At 39.2% G+C, this 22,534-nt stretch overlaps 2 protein-coding genes across 4 annotated transcripts in view; one reads left to right on the top strand and one right to left on the bottom strand.

Annotated features, from left to right (window-relative positions):
- WDR25 (WD repeat domain 25) overlaps window positions 1-539 on the bottom strand; it is a 60,005-nt gene extending 59,466 nt beyond the window's left edge. The window contains exon 1 of the mRNA XM_066188816.1: window positions 348-539. The gene's annotated coding sequence lies outside the window, so the exon portion shown is untranslated. The remainder of the gene's footprint in view (window positions 1-347) is intronic.
- On the top strand, window positions 535-21,226 carry WARS1 (tryptophanyl-tRNA synthetase 1). Of its 3 annotated transcripts, XM_066188817.1 has the most exons (12): window positions 535-661; window positions 1,407-1,429; window positions 3,978-4,192; window positions 5,289-5,496; window positions 10,578-10,686; window positions 11,502-11,621; window positions 12,150-12,332; window positions 13,004-13,104; window positions 14,321-14,433; window positions 15,475-15,648; window positions 18,859-18,999; window positions 20,769-21,226. In XM_066188817.1, exons 3-12 carry the CDS (start codon window positions 4,079-4,081, stop codon window positions 20,925-20,927), a joined length of 1,422 nt encoding a protein of 473 aa, XP_066044914.1. In that variant the 5' UTR covers window positions 535-661; window positions 1,407-1,429; window positions 3,978-4,078; the 3' UTR covers window positions 20,928-21,226. The 3 variants fall into 3 exon arrangements, with proteins under 3 accessions (XP_066044914.1, XP_066044915.1, XP_066044916.1); XM_066188818.1 differs by lacking the exon at window positions 1,407-1,429; XM_066188819.1 differs by lacking the exons at window positions 535-661; window positions 1,407-1,429 and adding an exon at window positions 1,104-1,287.
- Window positions 21,227-22,534: the final 1,308 nt, after the last annotated feature.

Here is a 22,534-nt window from a genome sequence, read left to right as displayed (position 1 = left end):
GGCTGCTCAGGGCAGGCGTGGGGTCTCCCTGTCCGGAGACATCCAGAACCCACGCGGATGCCTTACTGTGTAACCTGCTCTGCGTGACCCTGCCTGGGCGGAGGGTTGGCCTGGATAACCTCCGGAGGGCCCTTCCAGCCCTAAGGATTCTGCACCGGCTCCCTCCAGTCCCCCCGGAGCAGCCCCACCCGAGGAAGCGGGTCCCGAGAGGGCCCCGGGACCACCCGTGGTGCGAGGACACCGGCACCCGGCACCGTTATCGTTCCCGTTCCCGTTCCCGTTCCCGTTCCCGTTCCCGTTCCCATCCCCGCGGTACCTGCGCTCCCGGCAGCGCGCCCGGAACTCACCTGCCGGCCGCCGCCGCGCCGTTTCTAAAAACACGCCGGGTGAAAGCAAGGCACTCCACTCAAACAGTTCCGCTTGTCGTAGCCCCCGCGCTGGGGCCGCGTGTTGGGAAGGGCAGGGTCAGACCGCAGCTCCTTGAGCAGGAAGAAGCTCCTTTTCCGCAGCTGCGAGCGGAATGGAGAGCGCTCCCTCGGGCTGGTGGCTGGAGCAGGAGGGAGTGTGAGGCAGTAGTTCCGGGGGGTTGTGTTTCCCGGCCGGGAGGCGCGGCGGCCGTGCCGGCCGGGGTGATGCAATGGTGGTGACAGAGGAACGGCGGGTGAGGAGCGGCGGCGCGGGCCGGGACGGGCACGGGCACGGGCACGGGCACGGGCACGGGCACGGGCACGGGCACTCGCAGAGACACCCCGGCGGGCGGAGAGGGGCTGCTTGGATGGCCACTGCCCCCCTGTGACCGGTGCGAGGCGCCGCGTGTGGAGAGTCTCTGCCGGGCACGTTTTCTCCTTCCCCTTGAGATGCGTCGGTGCGCTTGAGGGCTTTTCCTCCATTCCCTGCGGGGCTGCCTCGCCTTAGGGTCAGGTGAAAATGCCCTTTTCCCTGGGAAGGGCAGGGCGGGGTGTCCAGGTCACTGGAAAACGCATCCCGGCGCAGGAAGGGCAGAGCTGGCGAGTGGCTTTGCTGTGCCCGGGCGGGGCGTGGCAGGGAATGCTGCAGGACGCCGGGCTTAGGGAACATTGGCGCCTTGGGAAATGTCGTGCACAGCCGTTCCTGTACGGGAGCTTTGCTTTCATACGGCTGCGGTAGAGCAAAGACTGAGGTCGGGCTTTCTTCTGGTGACTTCCTCAGTCTTTGAATGGTCGTGTTATCTGTCGTCTTGGGGCATCATCTTGCACTCTTTTATTGTAATTTCGTGTGTAAATTGATGGGATTGCCATGACTGGGAAGGTAGGTCTGCTGTAAAGTGCAGCCTATGTTGGAGTGCTTCTCCAGGCCTGTTTCACATGACATCTGTGTGGATGCTACCTACTTCAATTTTGCCTTTTTTGTTTTGATTTGTTTTACAGGAGGAAAAGCAGTTTTCGGGAATGTAAGTGCTTTTAGACTTAGTCTCATTTGCTCATGAAAGCTTGGTCTGGACTGTTGTATTACTGTTGTCTCTGGAAGTCATAATGTACTTTCATGCAATGTTTGTCTTCTTAACTTAATGTGAAACCCTGTTTTTTAATTCTCAGGTCTCTTAAGTTACCAAGTCAGACCGGAGACAGTGAAAATGATCATAGATCTGTGATGGTCAGCTAGCTGGAAAGGGAGGAAGATGCAGTAGTTTTCTGATATCTTTGCTAAGGATTATTTTTGAGCTTTGTCTCATAGCAATTTAATATTTTGAAATGGACGCAGCTACAGTACTCATTATAAGTTACCTGCATTTCAGAGGTAGATAAAGCACACACATCTTGGCTTTCAGGTTCATACTGGGTCATTCTAGGTCAGGTCCTAAATATCCTAACACTTCATTCTCCAATTCCCATGCACCATTTTTTTCCTTCAGATCTGTTTGCCTGTGGAATGTAATCCGTCTAGAACGGTTAATTTTTATAATGTCGGTAAGAACGCAAGGAAAAAAAAATCCTGATAAATAGTAGAATATTTCTTTTTAAGGTTCACAATTGCATTAATGAATTCCAAAAGGTAAAGAGCTGTGTTCCACACAACTTAATTCCTGGCTTGAATTCCACTAGCAAATAGGGGCAGTACTGAGGTAAATAGAGATAACCTTTAGGTAGCAGTCCATGTGCTTTGCATTTTGTAGTCACAATATCCTCATGTCTTGTGGCACCACCTAGATTACTTTTGCTACTTTTCAATGAAGATGCACCTTCATTCGAGATTCTCTTTGCAGCTTAAATCCATAATATTCCAAACATTTTAAGGAGTCTGGTTTGCCGCTTTCCAGTATATGTGCCAAGTGTCAGCTGTCATTTCAGCCTTTCTGAATGGAGGCAATCCATCAGTAAGACTGTACTGTAAGAAATTAAGTTAAAACAGCTAGTCACAATTTGTTCTACACCAAAGAAAATTCTTATTTAGGTCCTTATTATTTTGTGAAATTTGAAGCCAGTAAATATAAATGACATGTTCCTGCAGAACATGTTTCCTGCAGAAAGGCTGTGTGTTAATCTTAATTAACATTTTCTAATATGTATTTATTCTATACTTTCTTTGACACTTAAGATATTCTCTGCCCATGAAGAAGAGGAAGGCAATATCGAAACTAAAAAATGTAATTAAATTGTAGGAATGCAACAAAAATTGATTGATCTGCTTCAAATTACTTTTTTAATCACACTGTAGAACTGCAAAAAGCCAAGTTTAAAGGAATCAAATTAGGTTAAAAACTTAAGTATTATTATGTGATCTAAGTGTGGCAATCCAAGAGTTAATAGAGTAAACAAATTATATTAACAAGTCCAGTTCTCAGTTTTCTAAGAGTAATCAACTGAGGCTGAAATATGGGAATATTGCAGCTGACTGGCACACAGCCTTCACAATAGGTATGTTTTGGTAACCACCTGGTTACCAAACTGACCTTCAAAGTTTACTAGGCAGGTGAAGGCTTTTTACACTAGCAGTAGTTTAAATGAGCACTGTGTAAATATAACCAAGGTTGTGATTAGAGTGATTGTTTTGTACAAGAAAGGCTTTGAAATATTGCTGAACAGCTAATGCAACTGTTATATGCTTCTGGAGGTTTGGTTTTGTTTGGATTTTTTGTTTGTTTTAATTCTGGGAAAAGGGAGCCCAAGGAATGTGTACCTTTACTAACACACAGTCAGTCTGTGCTCCATGCACAGCAGTGGATCGGTAATTTGCTGGGAGGTCTCTCCAGAGAGATGAGACCTTTGCAAGTCAGTAGTTTTTTACATGGACACAGAGCTTCCCCCTTGGTGGACGTAGGCACAGGATGACAGAGTGTGCTTAGGCAGACTGCTGTGTTCTTAGTCTCAGCCAGTTCTTCATTTTAAACCATCTATTATTTTTCCTGCATAGTTCTGAGAAACACAGGCAAATTCACAGCCTAGTGCTGACCCGAGGATTCTTTGGAAAGCAGCATTTCTCAGCAGTCATCAATGTGTTTTATAACCTCTGGAGGAAAGCCACAAAGATGACTAAGCTTTGCACTTGTGTGTCTTTCTTTAGCCTGAAATACTCTTATTACATATGCTAAGATAAAGTTCAGTATGATAGTCTCATCAGCCAGAGTTTAACAGGGTATCAAGTGCAGGAACATTCATCAGGAATCAGCCTCTACCAGTTGTTCTGAGATGCTCTGAATTGTATATACATGAATTTAATTGTTTTTCTTTTGCAAGGAATTTTACTTTGAAAAGTGTTAGATACATAGACAGACAACACAAACAGTGATGTCTAAATTTACATGATGTAAATGGTACTCTTGTCAGTCTCTGTCCATTTTTTGTGTGAAGCTGAAACTCTCTGTGTAATGTCTCCACATTTATCAATTTGATACGAACAGAATGTGGTAGAGATCAGTATAGTTTTTATTTTCTTGTTCTGTTCACCTAATCTTGAAAGCTTACACTAAAGAGTAAAACATACTACTTTTTGCCCTACAGTTCTCTTTGTTGCTGCTGCTTTGAATCTCCAAGCCAAGGAGTTGGAAGAGGATAAATTCAGTTGAGTTGCACCTAAACAGATCTTTGTGCAGTCTGGAAAAATGGCCAACAGCCCAAACTGTGATTTGAAGTCTCTGAGTCCACTTCAGCTCTTTGAAAGAGTGACTGAACAAGGAGAGAAAGTCAGAGCACTGAAAGCAGGAAAAGCACCAAAGGTATTTGCATTTCATATTTTGAACCCATTCTTTTTCAGTGTAGGTATGTCTTTGAGTGCTGAAGAATTTTATTGTTTTAAGATCTATTTTGCATTGTGATGGGAAAAACTCTTGTTAAAAACTGTTTATGTCCATTTTGTGAACTGTGGCATACCTGGAGTATGGTAGTCACTGGCAAGACCCAAGTTTTTACTCTTGAAGTAAGAACAGAGTCCTAGAAGTTTGCTTCATCTTGTTGCCATACCATGTTACAGGTTCCAAGGCATTTATTTCTCAAGTAAATTTATGTCACTTGCATTCTTCCCTGGTTTTAGATGGTTCATGAAAATCTTTTTCGGCAGGAATTATTGTAGACATTATCAAATATGTCTTCCTGTAACTTTACTGAGAGTCCCTTCTTAATCTCCCTTAAATAATTCAGTAATTTGCCATTTATTTCAGGTTCCCTATTGTGTCATCACTATTTTGGCAAGGAGAGCTCAGTTTTAATATGGGCTCTCTTAATGTATTGCCTGTGGGAGTAAGCCTTGAAAACTGGGAGTTCAATAAAGTGTCGTTCTATTTATTGTTTGCATGAGATTTTACAATAGCTGTATACTAGAGAGGTCATAACCATAACTTCTTGTTCTAGTTTGTCTTCAAGTTTGTCAATGAATTGTAATGAATAAGTTATTTTAAGGTGAGCCACTAAAAGCATTGTAAAGTAAATTAGATAATAATTTACATTTTATTTATTTTATTATAATTTATAATTTATATAGCTTAGAAATTTATGGTAAAAAATGCTGAGCTTGTTATACCTCTGAAGAGCAAGCAAGCATTTTTTTCCTAGGCAGAAATTGAAAAGCAAGACCAAAGTGCTTTAAATATCTTGACAATGGTGATGATTTATATTCCAATAATCAAGTATTTGCTTTTCTTCTACATTTGATACCAATGCTGAAAACATTTAAATAGGACAGAGTTTAGAATTTATTAATGATGCAGTTCAGATCAAAGCATGGATGTGGGATATTGAAAGGTTAGGACATGAATGTAATTGTCTACTTTAAATATGTTCAGGTGAACAGTTGTTTGGGTTTTTTCCTTTATTCAGGATGAAATTGATGCAGCAGTGAGGATGCTCTTATCATTAAAACTGTCGTATAAAACAACAACAGGACAAGATTATCAGGCAGGCTTGCCTCCAAAAGATCTTGTATTAATAAACAATGGTACAACTAAAGAAGAGGATGAGGATTTAGTGGATCCCTGGAATGTGCAGACATCAAATGCTAAAGGCGTGGATTATGACAAGCTCATAGGTATAACTCTTCCTTCACTGCTACTAAGGAATTTATGTAAAGTGATCCTAATGACCACAGAAACAGCAAGGCATCATAACAAATCCAGATCAAAACATCATAGGTAACATTTAATTTATGTCTAATCTTAGCATTTCCATGTCTAAAGAATTTGCTGTAAGAGATGAAAATGTCCCAGGTGGAGATTTCCTGTGAAAGACGTAAATACTTTGCAAAGAACTTTAAAGTTCAAAATCCAAGTTTTAATGTGGTTTGTTTTTTGGTTTAAGGACTGTTATTAAAAATTATACTTATGAAGACACAGTGACTGAGTATCTGTATCTTCAGTGGCTGGAATGCAAAAGAGCATTTTGGCCAGGCTGAAGGATTCTTCCTACCTGCTTCTCACATCTCTTATAGATGAGAGAGGGCAGGAATGATCCAAAACTAATGCAGAAATCTGTGAAGTCTAATGACTTCTTCAGAAGGCACACGTACAGGAAGCCAAGTGCTGGCTGGAATGAAGAAGTTGCAACTCATTCAAAAACACGCAGTATAATGGAAAATGTTTCAGATGGGGTTGTTAGAAAACTTGCAGTTTTGTAAGTTTAGGAAACAGAGGTCTAGGTAATTTCCTTATTGGTTTTACAGTTTGCTGTTTTAATAACTTGTTTGAGTCTAGCATAGAAACAAGTGAAGGAACTATTCATTAATTTCTCCATTTTTCCTGTTTTTTCATTTTTGTCAATCTTCAGTTCATGTTTAGTACCTCAGCTGTACATTGCTGAGGTCTGCCTAGTAGTTTATTTCTCACAATAGAGCAAACACCCTTACATGGCAGTAATCGTATTTGCTTTTGGGACAGTTGCTTGTGTCAGCATTATTTTAACTCTTTGTGATATTACTGAGAGATTGTGTCAAGTGTATGCACACATTGGCTGAGTCTGCAGGAAGTAACAGGAGAAAGAAAAAGTTGGAAAGGTAGAAGTGTGCAAAGAAAAATAGAGGTCAGTGTGAGAGAAGGAAAAAAATACATTTATTAGAATTTGGAAATAGACAAGACCACTCATAATCTTCTTACTTGCACAGGAGTTACAGAGAAGTGATTTGGGTTTTTTTTTTCTTGGAAAAGGGGGTTCTGAGCATTTTAGAAAAGGAATTGCACAATTGTATTGGCACAATTTCAGAATAGTCCTAGAAGCAACTTACTATAAATCAGTTCATGCCCTTTTTTTCCAGTAACTGTGTACATAAGACCTTTCATCTTCCATAGTGTGGGTTAGCCTAAAGGGTTCTTACTTCTTTACACTACTCTCAGATTGTTGAATTTGATAAATGAGTCATTCTACTTGTTCTAAGTGCTGTGTTGGAAATTTTTCAAAGAAGAATGCTAGCCTAGCCACTTCAGGATGTGAAGCATTTGCTGGTTGTTATTGATAAGCTTCCTTCTTTTCCTTCCCTTTTTAAAAATAACAATAAAAAGGTATTGTCCAAGAATATTGGATAGCTCTTACCCTAAGGGAATTTTTTGTGCCACCTATGATCTCTTACTAGTGGTACCCGAGAAAATTGCCACTGTGTTTATGTTTAATCAAACACAGAAGAAATGAAATCAGTGTTGGAATTGACAGAGGTCTTCTCCTGAAATGGTTGTCCTAGATGTGCACTTAAGTGTGTGGTAGCACAACAAAACAGCCTGAAGATATTCTGGGAGGAAGAGTTCTGTCAGCTATGAAGGGTTCTGTCTAGGTATGAACATACCTAGAAATTTGTTTGTTTGAGCATGAGCAAAGAGCAGAGGAGTGAGTGAGAAAGAGCTTTTTATGCTAACTGTGCTGATAATTCAGTAAGCTGAAAATTGCAGGTGATACCAAATGGTTGAAGTTGGTGGACAGTTTTGCAGATCATCTAGTCAGGCCCTCTCCCCAAAGCACAGTCAACTAGAGCAGGTTGCTCAGGACCTTGTCCAGTAGGGTTTTTTAATCTCCAGTGAGGGAGATCCCATGACCTTGCTGGGCAACACGTTCCAGTATTTGACCATGTGCACGGTATGAAGGGGTTTTCTGTGTTTAAATGGAATTTCCTCTTCCTTCTAAGTTGTACCATTTGCCTCTTGTCCTTTCACTGGACATCACTGAGAAAAGTCCGGTGCTGTCTCTTTTACTTCCTCCCCACTTACCCTTATCACATATTTATACACATTGATAAGATCCCTCCTGAGCCTTCTCTTTCCCAAGCTCAGCAATCCCAGCTCTCTCAAACTCTCCTTGTAAAACAGGTGCTCTGAGTCCTTCATCTTCGTGGCCCTTTGCTGGATTCACTTTATTATATCCGTGTCCTTCTTACGCTGGATCCCAGAACCAGTGCTCCAGATGTGTCTCCTCAGTGCTTGATACAGGGAAAGGATCACCGCCCCTCACCTTCTGGCAGCACTGTTCCTGATGCAACCCACAAGGCCTCAGACCATTCAACCCACAGGAGTGCATTACAAGCTATATTCAATTCCTTGTCTGTCAGGACCTTGGGACCCTGAGGTTCTTCTGCTTTCCAGCCAGTTGCCCCCTGCTGTACCCCTGTACAGAGTTATTCCTCCCCAAATTCAGGGCTTTGTGTTCCCTTCTGAATTCCATGAGATTCTTATCAGCCCATTTCTCCAGCTTGCTCAGGTCCCTCTGGATAGTACGACAGCTATCTGTTGTATCAGCCACCCCTCCCAGGATTATTTCACCTGCACACTTGCTGAGACTGGGCTCTGGGCTCCAGCTGGGCCTTGTGCTTGATGCTTACAACCTTCTGAGCTTGGCAGTTGAGCTGGTTTTCAGTTCTGGTGCCTTGAGAGGCTGACCTGGAACAGAGGCTAGACAGAGTTAAGAGAATAAAGTAGGCATTTATTAAAAGGATACACCTTGGGCAGTACAAGAGCCTGGCCAGGGCTACACCAAAGATGGTTGCAAGATGAATGACTGGTCACAAGTTTTCACACTTTTATAAGTTTTGGTCCATTTACATATTGGGGTTAATTGTCGAATTACAGCTTGAGCTTATGAAGTCCCATCCTCCTTGTTTGCTCTCTTCAATTTGCTGTTGTTTATGCTTTTTGGGTTCAAGGCTGCAATGGTTGTCCTTGGTTCTCAAGCTGGAAAAGGATTGTTTTGTCTACCTACCCTGTGAAGAGAACTTACTAACACTTAATATGAAGTTCAGGGTTACACACTAAGGCAGCACAGAATCTGAAAAATACGAAAGCTAAAACTTAAGGCATCATTTCCCCTTGCTGTCCACTTGCCTAGTCCAGATTTCATCAGTTATCTCTGAGAATGAGCTGGAAGGCAGTGTCAAAAGCCTTACTAAAGCTGAGGTGAACAACATTCACTATTCTCACCTCAGCTATAGTCATAGCATCATAGGACTATTAAGTTGGTCTGACAGTGATTTTCCATTCATAAATCCTTGCTGACTGCTACCAGTCACCTTCTTGTCTTTAATGTTTGGGAATGATTTCCAGGATTCTTTGTTTCAGCACATGCCCACAGATTGAGGTGACGTGGACTGGCCTATCCACCTCAATTCCACAATTCCTTCTTCTAGCCCTTCTTCAAGGTAGGATTGGCATTTGCTTTCTTCCAGCCTCCAGGAGCTTCTCCCAGTTGTCATGACTGTTCAGAGATCATCCAGACTGGCCTGGTCACCAGAGTTACTGTATAACAAATACTAGGGTGTACGTTTCTCCATGTAGTTACAACAGGGCAATGGCACAGAGGAAAAGTACACAATGAATTTTCAGCAAACGCAAATAGGCTTTTGTGAAAATGGCAGTTCTCAGGACTTCTGCACAGTGAGTTGAAAGCTGTATTTTGGTAAAAGCTAGAGCACCAGAGATGAAAAGCACACTAGGATTTTTTTTTAAAGCTTGTTTAGGACTAGAGGCTGTGTCTTTGTCAGAAGCTGTTTAGAAAGGCAGATTCTTTGTGAGCAGAGAGCCGAAGATGTTCTGAACATTCAAGTAGGAGGGAATAGGTAGGGAAAAATGATCCATTTTTTTAGCAGAAAAGGTGATCATGGGTAAAGAAAAGGGAGTTGTGTAGCCTGTGAATGTTTAATAAAGATATTTAGGCATTTCCAGTGAAGCGTTTTATACCCAGAGAGCTTTTTTAATCACTTTCTACGACAGTATACAAATATTTCTAGGGTAGCTAGTCCCAGTTAATCTGGGGCATTTTCATGTTTTCTGTTTCTGTCAGATTAGCCTCTTACCAGTTGCTGTTGATGTGCTGAATCATTTTCATGCTCATTTGATCCCTTCTTAGCATTCATTCAGATTATTATTTGCCTTTTTGTGATGCATTTTGCATTCAATTAGTACAATGTTGAATAGTTCTAATATTGAATAGAGCAGAATAGTAGCAAGCAGTAGATTCTTATATAGATTTTTTCAAACAAGTTTAAATCATAGAGCATTGGCCTGATTATTAGGATCCCAGAATTACTGGGAGTAGGGAAAATAGTGCTATTTTACTCCATCACAACCTTTCCTAAACCACCAAGTCGTAAGTCTTACTGGTTGCCATGAAGAGCATTATGCATTTCCTTTTCAAGCCTCTTGAGGGGAGCAGTGTCTGTAATCATATACATATTAAAGAAGAAATAAGTTTGCAGAAGACTATTTGGGGTTGGTGATGTTGTTTGAGTGGAAGCAAAAGATGTCTTACAGCAGAAAATTTAGATATCAAGAGAGAAACATTCAGAGCCTCACAGGCATTTTTATTGTATGGTTCAGGCTGAGTTGGTGGTCTGAATGTATTTCTTTAGCATGCTTTTTCTTGGAATATCAGTGCTTCTACTGTAAGGAAACTGTAATTATAGTAATTTGTGGATGGAGAAATACTGCATATTGTGAGTGAGGTGAGCCTGCTAGCATAGAGATTATACTGGAGGTGACTGCTGGGTCTTCAGGCAAGAATCAGGAAAATTGACTTTGACTTTTTGACGTGAAGATGTCATTTTAAATCTAGCCTGCATTGGTGTGTTCTTGGTATTCCAAGATCTGATTGTAGCTATGCTGTGCTTATTTTAATTTCTTTTTTAACATTTTATGATTATAGTTCGGTTTGGCAGCAGTAAAATTGACACAGACCTGATTAATCGAATAGAAAGAGCTACTGGGCAAAAACCTCACCACTTTCTACGCAGAGGAATCTTTTTTTCCCACAGGTGAGTTTTCCTGTGAGAATTATTGGGAGAAACCTGTAACTAGCAGAAACCATGTACTTTTATACCAAGGCAAACCAACTGTGCCGTTTGAAATTAGCAACTGTTGCAGATTTTCCCTGGCAACACCTGAAACGCTTGATTGTTTTGGTTTCTGATGTGTCCTCAGTAATTCCAAACTGAAGAAATGTGCTCAGAGTGCAGGCTCATTTTCACTCTGTGTCAGCAGCCAGAGGCAGTGGCCTAGCAGAGAACTCCAGGTGCCACTAGTGATTTCAGCAGGGCTCCTGTGCATCTGTTTGTGGTACAGAAAAGGCTCAGGGAGTGATCTTAAGCATGAGCCTGCCTGTGACCTTCACTGTTTAATTGTTAGCACACAGGGGCTTTTTGGACTGTGGCACCAGCAGGTTTCACAGAAGGGCCTGGGCATGACTGAGGGCATGGCCTCCACCAGAGGTCAGCTAAGCTGCTTGGTTGAACCTGTTTGAGAAATGGTCCCTGGCTGTTTTACTAGGCCCTAGAGATTATTATCCAATGAAGTAATTTTAAAAGTTGCACAATTTCAACATTAAATTATCACATTTGATTTCATTTTTCTTTGAGATTTTTTTCCACATGGAGACTGAAGGAAACCATGCTTTTCTTAAATTAAAAAATGAGTAAACAATAACTTTTTTATCTCTAGAACACTTAACATACTATAATTTATTTGTAAATACTTTTGGCTTTAAAAACACTCAGATTCTGTAATAAAGGCTTTTTACCGTGGATATTTCTTACTGAAGAGTCGTATCTTATTTTGTCTGTTTTTTCTTTAGAGATATGGACCAAGTACTTGATGCTTATGAAAATAAGAAGCCCTTTTACCTTTATACAGGCAGAGGGCCATCATCTCAGGCAATGCATGTTGGTCATCTCATCCCATTTATGTTCACAAAGTAAGTTATTTCTACCAATTGTATTAATCAAAGCATTTTTTTTCAAAAGAAGCATTGAACATGGCATGTGAAACTGCCAAAACGATACATTGCAAGGAGTTCTGATTACATGAAGTGAATATTAATGAACTTAATTCAGTCTTAACCTTTTCACTGAAATGATTACAAACCCTGCATCACCATAAAGCCCTCTTCCTTACTCCCTTAGCCATGTGGCACTCCTTAGAATTTCTCTTGTCCCTACAAACCAGTTCCCTACAAGACTCAGTAAGATTGCTCTGTAAGGTGGTGCCTGCAGCAGCAGGACAGAGACGTTGGACTCAGAGAGGTAAAACCTCTTAGAATTCTGGTTCCTTTGCAACTGGTGACACATTTTATCTGTTCACATAAATATAACTCCATATGCATATAAAGAGAAGAGCAGACCTCTCCATATACTTTTGTTTAAATATATAAATATATTTTAGCTGTATGATTTACATCTTCGCTTTAACTTAATTTGGGATAAAACATGTCTGCTTCTTTTAGGTGGCTGCAAGAAGTATTTGATGTTCCCTTGGTAATACAGTTAACTGATGATGAGAAATACCTTTGGAAGGACATGACAATTGAGAAGGCACATGAATATGCTAGAGAAAATGCAAAAGACATCATTGCATGTGGTTTTGATGTCAATAAAACCTTTATATTTTCAGATTTAGACTATTTAGGGTAAGTATAAATTTCTGTAGATCATTGTAGTGAAAAAGTGTCTGTATTTTCTCTCTACTATTTGACTACCAGCAATGTTTTAATAAGTGTGTCTAAATTTGAAAGCTTCAGGACAAGTTTTATAACACTTGAAATAGAAACATACTATTTTTTGTGCTAACATTTTATATATATTGTTGTCATTATTCTTTATAGCATATGAACAAATATTTGTGTGTGCAATGTATAAAATATGATAAATATATTAAACCAGCAAAAGTGTAAAAATACCTAATCCACCAAGAAACTTCCAGATTGATTTGTTTAAGATGGTATCGGAATCTCTCAGATGCATTTACACTTTATTGCCTTTAACAGAAGGCATTGCAGCAATTCGTTGTGGTCAATTATTTTAATAATACAGCATTGAGTGAAGTTTAAAGAAGAATGTAATAATGATTGTAGTAATGATTGGGGGAAGGGAAGAATAAATTAAACTTTCAAGGCATAAAATTTGTTTGTAAATGATTCTCTAACTATCATTTCAATTGGCCACAAAAAGTCTGAAACTGAGATTTAATCCTACAGTTTTTTTGATGTTCTCAGCTTTTGCAGTCAGACTTTGTACATACACTCTCCTCCTCTTCTCATTCTATTTTTCCACTTCTGTTTTGTTTTTTTTTTCCTCACAGGACAAGTGCTGGATTCTACAAAAACATTGTCAAAGTTCAGAAGCATGTCACATTTAATCAAGTGAAAGGCATCTTTGGCTTTACAGACAGTGATTGCATTGGTAGGAAATCATACTAATTACAAGAAACAGTGCTTGCTTTCACTTTCAATTGAGCTATTTTTAGTAGTAGTTTAAAGAGATTAGTATCTGCCACTCATGAAACAGACAGAAAAAGCAGGAGGATTATGTTTGTAAGCAGATTCTGATGTTACTGTTGTTCCTTCAGAATAGAACACACAATGAAATTTCTAGAATAACATCTACCTTTTTGACTTTGCATTTTGTACTTTCCCCTTGTTGAAGAGTCCAAAGCAGAGAACAACTTTTTTTTTTCTTTTTTATTCTTTTGTTACAATGACTGGAGCTACAGACAATCTTACCTTCTAGAAATTTCTATGCCAAATTTGTAAAGAAACTTGTCAGAAAAAGTTGCATTGATACATATAGGCATTTACCTATATGAAAAAAGTTGAGTGCTGAATAGCATAATTATCAAGGTGCTGGGTAACTCAAGTCTCCCATTTGCTTCACTGCAATTGCAAGTTTCTGCCACGTGGACAAGAAAAAAGATTCTGTGTAAAAATGACATTAAATCCTGGATGTTTCTGAGCATTATCATCATTCTTCATCCAGTAATTAGGCCAATGACAGCTTTCAGCCTTCGCTGTAACCAAGGAACAGATTTCCACTTGTTTTAGCAGTACTCTGATAAAAGATGGTATTGTGATTATGACTTCATCACATGTGTGTGAAAGTCCACAATTTGCTGTCTGTTGTGATAGGATTTTGATCAGTTCCAGGTTGGCCACACTGTGATTAAGCCCTGTATGAAAAAGAAAACTGGGCACGTCTGAGATCCTTCGTGAGTACAGGATGCATATAGCAGTGATTTAAGATCTTAGAGGGAAGCTTATGTGATGACTGTAGCTATTTCTCACACAGTAAAGAAAAAGGAAAAGCCTACTCAATTCTGTTTCTGGAAAGGGTAGATAGTTCAACGATCAAGGGGCTATGCAGTGATGAACTTCTGCTGAAGTCAATGTGGTCACAGCTTCCCTTTTGTCATTAGTTTCCATGTCAGTTGAAGGTTTGTCGACATTGCAGAAGGTAAAGATGAAAAAGCCTCCTCAGATAAGTCAGCAGTGCTTGATAAAGATAGAGCTTGGTCTTCAGCTAAGCATTTGGATGATTCACTTCTGCATTTTACATATTGCAAAAAATTTAGTGTATCAACTGCTTCTGTTGATTGCTTAGCTTTTCCAAACATGTTTTTTAGGTAAGATCAGCTTTCCTGCTATCCAAGCTGCTCCATCCTTCAGCTCATCATTTCCACATATATTCAATGGCAAGGAGAATATTCAGTGTCTTATCCCATGTGCTATTGACCAGGTAAGAAATTCATATTGCTTAATTTGATTTTCATGGATTTGGTTTTGTGTTGTACCATTCAAGCTATATGGTGGTGTCTCGAGGCATCTGTAAAACATTCCTGCAAGCACCTTTCTGGGGTAGAAACTGAAAGACCTAAAAGATGAAAACATGAAGGCTTAACCCAAAATCATGTATTCATCCAGTCTTGGATCTCTCTTGATCTCAACTCCGTTCACACTGAGCTGACATCTAGGAAAGCAAAGACAGTTACATCTGTGCAAAAGCACACTGACCTGGGGGTAGGAAGAAACTTTTGGCCATCTCCATGGTAACTTGGACAAGATGGAATGAGCTCAACTTGCAGCACAAGAGATTTCTGTTGAACCATGGGGAAAAACCCTCTCTCGGTAAGAATAAAGAAGCATTGAAATAGTTTGCTTGAAAGGCTGCAGAACCTTAACATTTCAGATTTATAGAGAGAGCTGGAAGAACATCAGATACAAATGAGAGTAATAGGATCTTTACCTTAAATAAGTAGCGTTTCTAGGAATCACATCCTGCACTGTCTGAATCTTTAGCTATTTAGTCACTGGAGGATGATGTAATCATATTCATCAGCTACAATATTATGAAGTAATATTTCACTTTGGTTTAAGTCACATCATCAGCATGGCACTGCCAGCTTGATTGCTGATTTAGTTCAGATTCTCTGCTGGTTGTTAGAATGCTTTGGGAGAAAACTTTCATTTTAGGCTTCATCTATCTCCAGGCATATTAAGCATAGTTTTAGCAACTATTTGAATTCATGTAAAATTTTGTAAATATGCCTGCTACTTAAGGGAATCAGAGTGTACAGCACTATAGGAAAAAAAAAAGGGCTTTTGTTTGTTGGTGTTCTGAATGAACTGGGTTGAAAGTAGCTTCTGGAATATTTTGTGGTTTTTTTCAGTTTTTGTTTTTTTTGAGATCACTTCTTATGGTATGAGTGAGTCAGCATGAGTCAGCTTTCAAATTGCATTTTTCAATTTTATTCTGTGCTTTTATTGATGGTTGTTTTAGGATCCTTACTTTAGAATGACCCGCGATGTAGCACCAAGAATTGGGCAGCCTAAACCAGCCTTACTCCACTCAGTCTTCTTCCCAGCCCTACAAGGAGCACAGACCAAAATGAGTGCTAGTGACCCAAACTCCTCCATCTTCCTCACTGACACAGCCAAACAAATCAAGACAAAGGTAAGGACCTGCAAAACCTGATAGCACAAAGCTTTATAACAAAAAGGAGTGGTGGTCATAGAATCATAGAGTCATTTGGGTCAGGAAAGACCCTTAAGATCATAGAGTTCAACCATAAGCCTATCCCTGTCAAATCATCCCTAAATCATATCTGTAGGTACCATGTAATTGAAATAGTCTCCAGCTTCATCAGGAAGTGCTGCAGGGGTTGACCCACAGCTCCTGGCTGGCACTCCTTTGATACCCCCTCCGCTGTCTGACACTACCTTCAGAGGTCCTTCTGGTTACAATGACAACTTTTAGTGTTTTCCTTCAATGTATATGAGTCGTTTTTTCCATACATTTCATGGCAAAGCATCTTCAGGAATTGACTGAGTTATGCTAATTTAGCTAGACACTCAAAATGATCTTTTGCATCTGACAGTACAAATATTAGCTGGGATAGTGTACAAAACATGTTTGTTTTTCTGATACCTGCAGAGCAGTGGTGTGAGAATAAGAGCTGTGGAGGCTCATGCTCTTAAAATAAATGTTATGTTGCCATAGTTTTGAAATCTGACAGGCTGTGATGTAAACCTAATATACAGCTCTTGACTGCCTCTCTTTGTTGGGAGCACCAAACATTGCACAGTGTTAGTTACAACACAGGTCAGACCTTTCGTGCTGCTTGAGAATCTATTGCTGCCAATTCACAAAGAAATCTACTCCCTCCATTTTACAAATAAACATTATGCTGAATTTCAACTCAGAAGGGGTGTTTTCTTCTGAGTATGTTCCCAGTTTGTTTCTAACTTCAAAGGAAGATTTTTTCTTATCTGGTGTCAGATGATTTAGTTTGGCAAAAGTTCACCTGTGTTGTGGTATTTAAAGAGAATGAAAATCAGTCCTTGGGAAGGAATTTATAGGCATGAAACCAGACATTAAATAACTGTCAAAACAAGAAAAAAAGTATTTGTGTTATTTCTTTTGGGCAGGCTTGGATTAATTCTGTTATGGTGTGACTCTTCTACAGCCACCTAATAACACTTCATTCTCTTTTGTAGGAACTGATTAAGCAGCACTGTTTTGAAGAATTGGAATTCTTCATGTGTTGGGTTATAATAATTCCAGTTTATTTGCACAGTTACAGAGTTGCTTTAAAAAAAAAAAAAAAAGCTGTAATTTCAGAGTAGAGAATACATGGTTAATGGTAATATGAGTAACATTCTTCCATGGTTTTTTTCTTGCAAGTAACTTGTGATCTGCAAAGAGATCCAAGCTCCTAAGTCCTAATTCTACTGTCTTTAAACTACTCGAAAAAAATTCAAAAATAATTCTAGCTACTTGGACAAAATAAAAGACATAAAGAAAAATCCTGAACATGACATAAAGTGTTGTGTAATGGAGGACAAGCTGAGATTTATTTCAGCTTCTGAAGCCCGTCAGAAACAAGTCTTTATGGAAATAGAGCTTGAGTGAAAGACCAAATATGTTACAGCAAATAAATAAAATATATATTAGAAAAGGTGACTACTGGTCATGATTGAAGGTTAAAAAGAGAATGCTATGCTGGACAAAAAAAAAATTACTGCTTACAGCATTTTTCGGATTATTGGTACATTGCTAATTAATGAGGTTCAAAACTTACAGGTAATGGAAGATAAAAAATTAGTATATATTGGGAATGGCTAAGAGTATTCTGGGTAATCCAGTGAGATAAGTGGCAGCATTTTAATAAACTATTCTTTTTGTACCTATCAGGAAATTACAACTCAATTGTTTGTTTTTCTATAAAGTGTTATTTAGATTTTATGTCTATAGACATATTGAGGGATTCGGAAAAATGCAGGGGGAAAAAATCAGTGCATCACTATTATGGATAAGTCACTGAAACCCTCAATCAATGAGTAGGTACCAGAATATGTAAAAGAAAGAGTTTGAGATTAAGAAGGGAAACATCTTGTGTTTCAAAAATATGCTTTCACCTGGCATATTGTATTTAATCCCTCTCTGTTTAGGAAGAACACAAACTGTAGAGATGAAGGGCATTGAAAAAACTTCATACAGGCTTTCAAAAACTGTTAAGGAGGAAGGTCAGTGCAGAAGAGTATGTGAAAACTTCATTTTAGAGATGCTGAGACAGCTATTCAGGCTGCCCTACAATATAAGAATAGATGTAATGTGGCAGATGGCAGTTCATTTCCTTAAAATATTCATCAGTGCATGATTTTTGATTCTAGTTCGTTGACACAAGACATCATCTGTAACTTGGTGGTTGGAGAGATCCAAAAAAGCATTAGACAGTCTATACAGATAGTAGGAATGTTCATAAATTGTAAATATATAACCGCTCCTAGATACCAGAACTAAAAAAAGACCTGCTTCATATGCAAATGTGTCTCTTGGCAGGTTGATTATGGTATCTGAAAAGATACAAGAGCTAAATGAAAGCGCAGCATATGGTTAAGAAATAGTTTTTTTCCCTCCACTTAGCAATTTATTTTCTTTAAATTTTTAGGAAGATTAGCATCCTCAGAGAGTTCTACATATGTATAAATGTTCAAAATAGGCCAGTGGCTTCTGCATTTATTGGGAATAGGATTAGCAATTACATCTGTTCAATAATGCTGTTCATCTGCCTATAGGAAACTATGCTTAAAAAGAGAGAGGCTGTCAGCAAATACTCTATTTTTAGACTGAACAATTGGGCATTGGTCTGATTTTAAGCATTCTAGATAGACTTCTGTAATCTTAAATTTTGCTTTCTCTTTGTTTTCCTTTTCCCCAAAAAGAGGAGATTAGGTAATCTCTAGGATTTCTGCAGGATTCTCCATGCCTTCTTCATCTCTTTCAAAATTAATTTCTTGATAAAGTAAATATCTTAATTTTTGTTACATGAAGTACATTTTCTGTAAGCACAAATTCTATCCAACAGCTTCAACGAAAGGGACTTAAAAACTTTTTTGACTGAGTCTTGCGTAGATTATTTTTAATTTTCACTTAATTTTTGTTCTAATTATACAATCTGAGGAGCATGTGTATAGCCATTTTTCCCTGCTGACTTCTAATGACCTCCTTTTCTCAGTCCTGGGGCTCTGCTTTAACTTGTCCCACTCATTCTTTAGCTAATCCTCGGTAAAGAATTTGGAGGATGATGACACATCTCTGTTTGCAGTAAAGTAATCCCAGTTGTAGTGGGAATTACAGCCTGAGCTGGTGGTGTTGTTCCAGATTAACAAGCACGCCTTCTCAGGGGGCAGGGACACCATTGAAGAGCACAGGAAGTACGGAGGCAACTGTGACGTTGATGTGTCTATTATGTACCTGACTTTCTTCCTGGAAGATGATGACAGGCTTGAGCAACTGAAGCAGGTGAGTAACCAAACTGCAGACAGGGTTATTCCTTCCCTGCTCTGAAGACAAAGCTGTACCTCAGCCCTCAACAGAGCTGCAGTTCAGTCCTCCTGTGAACCTCCTCCAGGAAGGTAATTCTGGTGTTATTCTCATGCTCTCCATCTCTTGAAGATTTCAGGTTTGTGTCTCGTTTTTTGTTTCTTTGCAGTGTTCTTTCTCACAGGCCAATCTGCCTCTTCTTTAAAACAAAAAATCCCCCATGTTTTCACAGGAATCTCCAACATTCTGTAGGATAATATCTTCCCTACCTTTCAAATGAGGTCACCTTGGAATTACTGTTGTTTTAATTCTATAATACACTCTGCCTGTTCCTTACTGTAAAGTACCTAAACGTTCTACAAAACTACAAAAGCTCATGTCTAAAGCTTGCTGGTTTTTGGTTTCTTCTTATCATCACAAGAAATTTGAAAGCTCTGAGGGACTGATTCATTGATCCCAGGCAAAAACTGTTTCATATATATTGCATTTTCTTTAAGCCTATCTGGCAGACTTCTGTCCCCAAGGCTGGTAGCAAGCCATTTCCCTTCCTTTCATCAGCAATACTAGGTGGTGTGTGTTCTCTGGAAGGCAGGAGCTGCAGTAGATAACACCCATGTCACATTCATTTATCAGCTTTCTCCTGCTGGGCACAGCTGCAAGAAAATCAAGAGCTGCAGATTCTTCTCCAGTCCTCTAGTCCTTCCCACACAAGAGCAGGGTTGGATAGCTACTCTTTCTGTGCTGTTGTAAATTCATGGAAACCTGAAGCACATTTGACTGAAAGAGATTTTTCTCTGAAAGAGATTAATCTCCGACCACTGCAAGAGTGTCAGCCTAAGTCTGCTGCAGAGCACAAAGCCTGGCCCAAGCTTGCAGCTTGCAGCTTGCTGCAATGGTGCCTCAGAACCTGAGTAGAAAACATGAACTCGCCCACTGTAGCAGCATCAGTGCAACTGCTTCACTTGTAGCACCAGAGGACACTTCCAGAGAAAGCAACCTTGGTGTTTTTAAAACAAACGTGCCCCAAACTACACCACTGAAATTGCATTTGTTCTTGTTAATGTATTTTACTCTTGCTGAGTGAACATCAGCAGCATTTACACCTTGAACAGGTGTCAAAAATGGCTTGATGATGAGGGGAGGTAAGATTATCATGTTTATTGGCATTTCTGATATAGCTGAACCATCCCATGGTTGCTAAATGTGACTGAACAAAAACTGTTGGCCTGTGCTTCTAAGCTAAAGCATTTCAGTACTGAGCAATTGAGTGGATTAGCAACTGTGAATATGACTACAGTGAGAACATAGATTGAGTGTCTTTGCTATAAAAAGGATATTTTAATCATATCTAGTCTCTTACCCAAATGCAGTGAGAGAAAAATATGAGAATTTGTACTTGTTATTGAAAATAAAAAAAAAGGCTTAGGGTGACTGTTTATTTGAACTGGAATTCTGGGGAGGAAAATTGCAGTTTCCTGCAAGTAATTACAGGATTTCCTAGTTAAACTTGTGAATGTAGTTTATTCAGTCCTTATAATAACTTGTCACATAGGAACTTTGCCAGCTGCCTTAGCCTTTTAACAGGCAACAAGCAACTCTGCAAGTTGCATTTTCAGAGTTACACCAGATAATTTTCTAAGGCCTGTACTTACTTTTCAGTCATCCAAATGACTTATTTTAAAGAAATACTGATCACTGAGTCTTTGTGTGAATGGCACCATGTTCAGCAGCCAACACTCTCTTGACAGGCCTACACCAGTGGGGAGTTGCTCACAGGGGAGCTGAAGAAGGTCCTTATTGAAACAATGCAACCCTTGGTAGCAGCTCATCAAGAAAGAAGGAAGCAGGTCACAGATGAAATTGTGAAGCAGTTCATGACTCCAAGGAAGCTGGCTTTTGAATTTTGAAGAAATGTATACGTAACTTAGCACTTGATAACCCACAACCAAGTAATTGTTGTCTTCTGTTGTATGTCATCATTCCCTAGTTATGTACAGCCTGTAATCGGTGCTTTATAAATAATGAGTAAATTATCATGAACAGCAGAGTACAGAAAAAGTTTAAAATAGGACTTGTATCTATTTAAAATCAGAATATGCAAGACAGAATTGATCAGTCTTGCAGAAAAGCATGTATGTCAGCCCAACATTGTATTTTAATGTATTTCATGTTGAAAATATAAATAAAATTTCCATTTGATGATAAAGGCTAACTTGGAAATTGTTTTAAATATGTTGGTAAGAGGTCATATCTCAAAGTAATAAATAGTAGCTCCATTTTCTTTTGTACTATGTACCTTGGTTTACTAGACTGCATGTTTTCTTGGGCTACTGAGAACACACTGCACACAAAAAAGTAGTGAATGTTACAGAGTGGGATCAGTGCAGAAAGAGTGGACATCTGTGAGCTGAACACTGTAGAAAGAATATATCAGACTTGTCTTGGTATCGCCTTCCTCTTTGACATTGGGCAAGTTGCAGAAACCTCACTGTGCTTTTTTTCTGGAGCTTTTTACCTGATCTGAGTGCCTCTGGAGGGAGGAGGTTGTCAAGAAGTTGTCAGGTCTTTGATATTCTCAGGTGAAAGATATTATAGAAATGCAAATATTAGTTTCTAGTGATAAATAACAAGTGTTAAATCATGCTGTGAAAATTGAAGTCACACTGGTCACAGGGATACTTCTGTCTGTTCTCTTTCACTGCACCAGGAGGTTTAAACTAGGGATATTTATTCTATGATGTATTCCAGTGAGAAAATATACTTTGTTAAAATACCTCATGTAATATTAAATTACCACCTTTCTTCAAAAAAACTTCAATGTCTTCGCTGTGGTTTATGGGAGAAGAATCCAGATTATTAGCTATTTGTATTGATCTGAACAGTGCTGAGTGCAAGCTGTTAGATCTGTCTTGTATACAATAGGAAATTGCTAGCCCAGATACAGTCTTGGCGAAGGTGGTTTTATTTGATGTAGATAACACAGGTGGATTAACCTGGTTATGTTTGTTCAAGGAACCAAGGAAAAGGCAGAAATGCAAGGCAGACCTAGGCCTCTTGCATGAGTCTCAAACTTGTGCTGGAAATAGCAGGGTTTAGCTTTTGTCTTTTTCTTTACAGTTTATGTGAGCTGACATTTCTAATCTAATGCCATTGACTTCAGCGTATTAGTGAAAACGTTTCCCAGAGACTGTCTCCATAACCCCCAAGCAAAACATCTCAGTGCCAGCAAGGGCTTAACAATGAGTAGAAAAAACTTTTTTTTCTAGAACTAGTGGAGCAATTCTTAGGGGAAAAAAGCAGCTTCTTAAATCCAGTAGTAAATAAGCTAAGTCTTAATTACTTTAGACTTTAATGATGACCTTCCTGTTCTTGAGTCTACTCTTTGTCATCTTTAAGCCATACATAAAAGATAAGCCTTAAATTGACTTTAAAAGTGCTTTTACAAACTTACAAAGTAAATGTATTGTTTAAAATATATGCAGATTCGTTCTGCTAGATTTATTTCATTTGCTGA

Source organism: Chamaea fasciata, unplaced genomic scaffold, assembly GCF_029207755.1.
Source record: "Chamaea fasciata isolate MVZ Bird 193981 ecotype frontalis unplaced genomic scaffold, bChaFas1.0.hap1 SCAF_7, whole genome shotgun sequence".
Classification (NCBI taxonomy): domain Eukaryota; kingdom Metazoa; phylum Chordata; class Aves; order Passeriformes; family Sylviidae; genus Chamaea; species Chamaea fasciata.
Note: the sequence above shows the minus strand (reverse complement) of the source record. Positions and strands in the feature narration are given on the sequence as shown.

Excerpts from the sequence above, each read along its gene's own strand:
- WARS1 (XM_066188818.1), top strand. The coding sequence starts at position 4,079 with ATGGCCAACAGCCCAAACTGTGATTTGAAGTCTCTGAGTCCACTTCAG. Across the intron at positions 14,434-15,474 it reads TCCCATGTGCTATTGACCAG|GATCCTTACTTTAGAATGAC; the intron begins GTAAGAAATTCA and ends TGGTTGTTTTAG. Across the intron at positions 15,649-18,858 it reads CCAAACAAATCAAGACAAAG|ATTAACAAGCACGCCTTCTC; the intron begins GTAAGGACCTGC and ends GTGTTGTTCCAG.